The following is a 6,800-nucleotide window of genomic DNA, read 5'->3' on the forward strand; positions in this document are numbered from 1 at the left end:
CGCATCATTGAATACAGTTACGTCAGTAAGCCTTACGCCTGATGAGTGATGTATCTCCGGTGGGGGATCTACGATGTGGATGCGCTGACAATCTGGAAAATGGCACTGGACCCACACCAGTATGTGGGGCAGCATGAGACCCGCAGCGGAAACATCTAGCCTTGTCACAGGGAAACACCAACATTATTCAACGTGACCAACATCAATCGCAACCACACCGGCTGGTACCGCTGTGTGGCCAGCAACACCGTCAACAGTGAGAGCTCTAAGCTTATGGCTGGACACCATCTGTGAGTATTTGGGGCTTTGGGGTAGGATTTGGGTTCTGTCCAAATTCAAGATTATTAAAATGAAGCCCAAATGACCAATGGATTTAATTGACATTTAGCGGGGTTTATGATATAAAACGTCATGCCAGTGTGAACAGTAAAACATTTATCTTATCTTCAATTTCCTCTGGCATTTGATGTCTGTTGTATTAATCAATAACTTGCAAGGACATGCAGACTTCGGCATGGCCTGACCGAAAACCGTTGTCACCACCTGTGCCTGCATTGATGATAACTTAAAAACAATTCCTCTCCATAAACTTGTCAAACTCTGACACACTTGTAAAACATGCATGATAGGTTGCATTGCGACGCTCTAAGTACATGATCCCTATAGGCAAACGTCAATTATGTGAGAATACTTCCAATTGTTACTGCAGTTGCAGAAATGACAGAAGAAGGAAACGGTTAGGTGTCTCCTGTCAGTTGTGTTCATAACAGTGATCAGTCTATCCTTCGAGTGTGGCATGTCTTTCTCCTCAGTTGTGCCCGGACATACACTCGCATAAACGTGATCCTTACAAGCATTTTACAGCTCTTTGCTGGATACAGAACTGACTGAGCTCCCGCGGAGTCATTCAGCTACTGCTGAAGTATGTTCTACTCCGAATTAGGCAAGACTGTTGACTGACCTCTTACTGTGTTAGCCTGCAGTCCAACAGCCGCAGTCAGGGCAGTCTGAGATTTGACAACAAACTCAACCAGTGTCTACACCGAGTGAGGGGCACCAGTTAAACATCACTTTGAGACTGTCTGACGCATGCACACTGGCGACTACGCCTGCTTGGCACAGAACACCTACCAACACCCGCTCCAAAAAAACCATCAGCATGACCGTCTACTGTGAGTGTGATCTGTGACCTCTGACCTTAGACTATGCCATCCGTCCTCCTGCTCCTCTGTGAACCTCTCCACCCAGTCCTGACCTGTGTTCTTCTGTCTTGGTGCTGCAAATAGAAGGAGTGGAGAAAAGATCGATAATTCAATTAAACATTCATAGCCCAGACAAGAGAACAAAAAGTGTATCGCCTTTGAATTTCAGCATTTTAACATTGAACAAACATCCCTGATCTTTTCACTTTCAATTGAACTGTTTTCAGTGTTACCCAGAAACTTCCTTTGCTCTTCGGTTTAAACAGTCAAACTTCTTTCAGTCTTATTCATCTGTCTATTTCCATTTCTTCGCACAAAGACTTTTAAAACAGACCAAAAGCTGGCAAATGCCATAATAAATACAAAGACTCTAAACATAGACCGCACTCTACACGCACACAAATACACAAACAACACACACATAAACACACACACACAGCAAGTGTGGAATTGCTGCAGACCTGTCTCCCTGTTCAAGGTGCCTGGGAAGTTGATGACTCTCTTGCAGGTACTTGCTGTGAAGTAAGGCCGATGATGCTTGTCATGCTTCTCTTCTGTTTTGTTTGTGATGAGTTTATGCATTTCTGATGTTACTAAGATCCATGTGGACTTAAAGAACCTACCCAAGAGAGATAGAGACCATTTCCTTTAGTACACATTTTTCACATAGAGAGAAGGCTTTGTACTGACGTGACATTCATCTGTGTACCATAGGTTCATACAGGTAAAGGTGGTAGTAAATAGATCTTAGTTAAAAAAGCAGTTTTCTCCATCATTGGTGATATGTTTCAAACCTAACATCATGAATACGTAAAACCCCAGGTGCCTTGCTCTTGACCTTACAGAAACCCCAAATTGACCATCACTGCTGTTAAGCTGATCTTCTCCCTGCAGACCACCCGATGGCTCCCCCTCCGTTCTGTGGAGCAGCTCTGAATTATACCACTTGAGACTCCTATCCTCTGCTCTGGCCCGGCGGATTACCCTCCCCACTCTCCCTGGACCGGACCGGGAACCAGTGGGCCAAGACGAGACCAACACTGCCGTCTTGCTGCCATCTGAAGGCCTCAACTCCCCAACAGCTTGTTTACTTGCCTGGGCTCCCACCTGGCTCTCAAACATCAACACAGTCAGCACACGCACATGTAAGAAACCAAGAAAGGGGAAAGAGTGTTTTTGCTCATGTTCAGTCTCACTAAGCCTTTTTTCACTCGCCTATAGATAGTCCCCTGCAGAGCCGGAGTGTTTTGCCTATGTGACTAATAATAAACAGTATCTGATGCTGTCCTGCTCCTGGGATGGAGGGGCCCCAAAGGCCTTGGTGTGGTGGGAGGGCCCAGATGGCCAGGCCAAAGGTGGAGAAGAAAACTCCAACATCTTGATCCTTCGCTACGGCACCGCCCGCAGCGGAAAACCCTACACCTGCCATGCTAAGCATCCACTTCTGGTCCAAACCAAAACCTGCAGGCTGACACTGGGTCAGTGCACATTGTCAGACACACCTGACAAGAAAATTGCAAATGTGATTTGTTAATTAACTCATTTATTCATTGTCCCCTGTAGAGGCTCCTGTATTGCTGACACAGCGCAGAGTTGTGTCTGTATACGAGGGGAGTGACGTTCAGCTCACCTGCAACCTGAGATCCAACTACCTTCCTGCCAGTGAAATCACCTGGTTTAACAATCAGGGTGTGGGCGTCCTAGACACCTCAAAGTACGCACTGCTGCAAACATCTGCATGGGCCAATCTGACTGTGAAAGACACAGATGAGACTCAAGACAGCGGCGAGTACAGATGCACCACTTCCAACGCAGTGGGAGGAACTGAAATCAATGTCACTTTAGTGATCAAGAGTAAGTTCTTATCAATATCTGTTGTCTTACTGCTAGAGCGTTTTTTTTTATGTTTGAGATTTTGGGAAACACAATTTCTTACTTGCTGAGAGTCAGATAAGAAGATTGATACCACATTTGTATGGGGAAAATGAAGCTGCATCCTTCAGTGAGCAGCCTACAGGGGTTTCACATATACTGGTTGTATTTGTGTCTTTAACAGGGTACCCCATGCCACCGAATGTGACCCTGGTCAAAGTGATGTACAACAGCCGACAGCGTAACGAGGTGGAGCTGGAGTGGCAGGTAGAGAACGAAGGAGGAGGAGGATGGACAGGTTTCATCCTGCAGCACATATGGGTGTCAGAGCGACCACGAAGGAGAGGTAGCAACAATGATTCAAAACAAGAGACGGAGGAGAGGATCAAACCACCAGACTGGTACCCTATTATCATCCAGGACCCAGAAGTCAGGATCTATACAGTAGGGAGACTGATACCAACCGTTACCTACCAGTTCCGCATCACACCTGTCAACCACCGCACCCTCGGACACCCTTCTTCTGCTAAGACTCCAGGTATAGTAAGTGAACAGAGTGAGGAAAGTGTGGTCAGATAGGGGACTTATGGACAAGAACTGAGCAAAGGCAGGGACTTGAGTTAGGGATGTCTTAAATCTTATTTCCACCAGGGGCATCTGCGCTGCATTTCAGGCCCGTGAGTTAATGTTTGATATTCCACCAGCTGGGGGCGTTAAGTGAAACAGCCATGCTCCTTACTATTCCTCTATCTGGCACTGTGTGCATTTTCTTGTAAATAAGTTTTGTTAATGTATAACAGGATTTGACCAAACCAGGGGATTGTTTAGGGCTTGAAGGTCAGATGTCAGGGTAAGATAGGCTAGTGGTTTCATTCCCTGTACCGCCAATGTATTAGTTAATGCACACCTACACTCAGTTTAACAGGGTTGACTTTAAAGGGAGGCAAGGTACCTTTTGCTGAACAGAAGTAAACAAGTAAAGAAAGAAAGATAGAGTAATGAAATGTTTTACTATGTCAGTAATGGCAAACAGCAATCTGCCTAATTGTTTGCCAACATAAGCCACAATAAACTACTGGTCATACCAGACCAAGTAAGGCTGCAGCAGCAAATCTATACTGTGTTTTAAACTAACAATTAGGAAATAATGGTATTTTCTCTTTCAAAAGTAAGTATTGTTGTAAATAATTATATTGTCAACAAAATGTATGAAGAAACACTCAAACTTCTTGAACTCTGGCTTTTCCAGTGAAGCTAACATTTACAAATAATTTGTTCCATTTCACAGTACGAGAACAATGCTGACATGGGTTAAGAATCACTAAAAGAAGCAAAAACAATAATAAACAATATGAGGCACAATGTCAGAAACTGTTTTCTTAAAAGTGTACTATTTTGCAATGTGTAACTGTGATGTGTTGCAGCGGAACCACGCTACAATGTGTACCCTGCTGTGATTGGAGCAGCTATAGGCGGGATGCTCTTTGCAGCCTTCCTCACAGCGCTGCTGCTCGTGTTCATAATCCGCAACCGCAACAACAATCCCTGTGAGTCCCAACCACAAACAAAAAACCGTTGTCCCATTATGTTGCATTAATTTAATTAATGCATTAATGTGTTTCTTCTCACAGGGCTACATGACATGCTGTTTGGTTTGTAAGTATCTGTAAAACTTTCTATATACAGTATAATAGCAGCAATGAAAAATGTACAGTTTAATGATGTTGTCGGCCAATTCTGTGTACAGGCATGCCATTAAAACAGTTTTTTTTTCCATTTGATGTGTCCAGGCAGCATAGCCAGTCAAGAGAAAACATCAACTTCCCAGAGGATGAATTGGAAGGCAGGTCAGAGGGAGGAATGGAGGAGATTGGTGGATCATCCAGTCCAGGCAAGATGTGCCCACATAAAACACATGTTCATGCAAGCTTAAAGATGGTCTTTGCATGTCCAAGTTACCACACTGCTAGTCTCGCATTGCCAGACCAGCCATCTATCTATCTATCTATCTATCTATCTAGCTGAGATAGGAGGAAAAAAAGGTGTTTGCAATCCATTAAACCAATCACAATTGTCTTAGGTGGTGCGAAGTTCCAGACTGCGACAGTGGCTTTGCAAAATGTTCTGGGGACAAACTTGTTTTGGTGGATGCATCCCGCAAAAAAATAATAAAAAAAAAAAAACACGAAAAAAAATAAAAATAAAGTTAATTGTTCACAATACAGTATCGTGAGCTATTTAAATTATGGTTAAACATAATTTTCTACTATCAATGTATTACCATTTGTACTTCGTCCATAGCAATCCCCACCAGCAGCCCGAAACGTCCCAGTTAGGTTTTGTTTGTTGGTTCCATGATTCCACATTTAGTCTTCTATCTACGTAGATAAAGAACTTGTAGGCCTACAGCCAAACAAATCTTGCATACAGCAGTAAAGTCAGCGTTCTATCATAATCAGACGGTTAGACTGAGCCAGACAGCAGATTTCTCCTCATTTTAAAACTTAAAAACATAAACATCTGTTCCTGCTAGCGTCAGTTTGTAGTCTAGTTAGTCAGGAGTCAGGAGTCACTAGGAGTCAGCTTCTGGAATTTGATAAATTCCAGAAGCTGACTCCTAGTGAAGAATTTGTGTTTTTTTTTTTGTTTTTTTTAAAGGTGCAACACACTAAAAAAAAGTCCCTGGTAGCAGGTACCAGGGACTTTTTTCCATAATGGAAAACCAAAATTTTTTGATTCTGGTTGATTAGTCTGAAGTTTGGCAATGAATTTTAGTATTACAATTTTAGATTTTTTTTTTTTTTTTAAATGTAAATGGACTGTTCTTATATAGGGCTTTTCTAGTCTTAACAACTACTCAAAGCACTTTTACATAGTACAGGAACCATTAACACACTTTCATACACTGTGGCAGAGACTGCCGTAAAAGGTGCAGTCATCAGATAAACCCTCACACACGTTTACACTCCGAAGGCGCAGCATGGGGGGGGGGCAACTCAGGGTTCACCGTCTTTCCCATGGACAATTCGACAAGGGGAGGAGATTGAACCGCCAACCTTCCGATTCCGACTTTTTCGTGGAAAAACCATATCAGACTAAAATTATTAGTCTAATTAGTTCATTAGTTTACTTTTGTATGCCATGAAATGTGTGGAAGGTAGCAGCTTAACTTTCATGTACTATCTTACATTGACAAGTTATAATAAAATTACACATAAGGCTTTCAATTGGTTTTGACCATCCGCAGCAACTAATATTCTTGATGCTCATCTACCTGATGCTGAACCTTGTCTCTGGTCTTTTTTCAGGTCCAACCATGGTTTTACCCCAGGCAGCGTCACCCCTTACCACCTCACCTACGAGTGCCACCCCCGCCACCAGCCAAGCCCCTCCCCCCAGAGACGACAATGAACCTTTCAGCGCCAACATCACAGTCAAGGCTACAGGCTCATAGTCATACATACAGGCTATATCACAGACTACTCTGGTTGTAATTTAACCTGGAATTAAGTTCTGCAAACAGTTTGGACAATTATTACAGTATGTTGCATGCAACCTAGATCTCATCTCAACTACACTCATAAGCAAATTATATTCTACAAAACTTTGATCTTTTGATTTTTACATTAATGAGATAATGAGTGTGTATACGGTTTAGCCAACAGGAGCGGTATTTAACAAGAAATGGACTTGCATGGATACTGAACATTGGAGTCACCTCATATT

General features: G+C 43.0%; 1 protein-coding gene across 1 annotated transcript; it reads left to right on the forward strand.

The window, feature by feature from the left end:
- The first annotated feature begins 2,440 nt into the window (after positions 1–2,440).
- On the forward strand, positions 2,441–6,764 carry LOC116700029 (V-set and immunoglobulin domain-containing protein 10-like 2). The gene is made up of 7 exons (XM_032532859.1): positions 2,441–2,680; positions 2,766–3,056; positions 3,259–3,612; positions 4,499–4,621; positions 4,706–4,730; positions 4,865–4,965; positions 6,383–6,764. Exons 1-7 carry the CDS (start codon positions 2,482–2,484, stop codon positions 6,526–6,528), a joined length of 1,239 nt encoding a protein of 412 aa, XP_032388750.1. The 5' UTR covers positions 2,441–2,481; the 3' UTR covers positions 6,529–6,764.
- Positions 6,765–6,800: the final 36 nt, after the last annotated feature.

The sequence above is a fragment of the Etheostoma spectabile genome, chromosome 13 (genome assembly GCF_008692095.1).
Source record: "Etheostoma spectabile isolate EspeVRDwgs_2016 chromosome 13, UIUC_Espe_1.0, whole genome shotgun sequence".
NCBI lineage: Eukaryota > Metazoa > Chordata > Actinopteri > Perciformes > Percidae > Etheostoma > Etheostoma spectabile.

What these genes read in the sequence shown, in the direction of transcription:
- LOC116700029 (XM_032532859.1), top strand. Translation starts at nt 2,482, where the DNA reads ATGCTGTCCTGCTCCTGGGATGGAGGGGCCCCAAAGGCCTTGGTGTGG. An exon ending in AACCTGCAGGCTGACACTGG is followed by an intron (nt 2,681 to 2,765) that starts GTCAGTGCACAT and finishes TGTCCCCTGTAG; the next exon opens with AGGCTCCTGTATTGCTGACA. An exon ending in CATGACATGCTGTTTGGTTT is followed by an intron (nt 4,731 to 4,864) that starts GTAAGTATCTGT and finishes TGATGTGTCCAG; the next exon opens with GCAGCATAGCCAGTCAAGAG.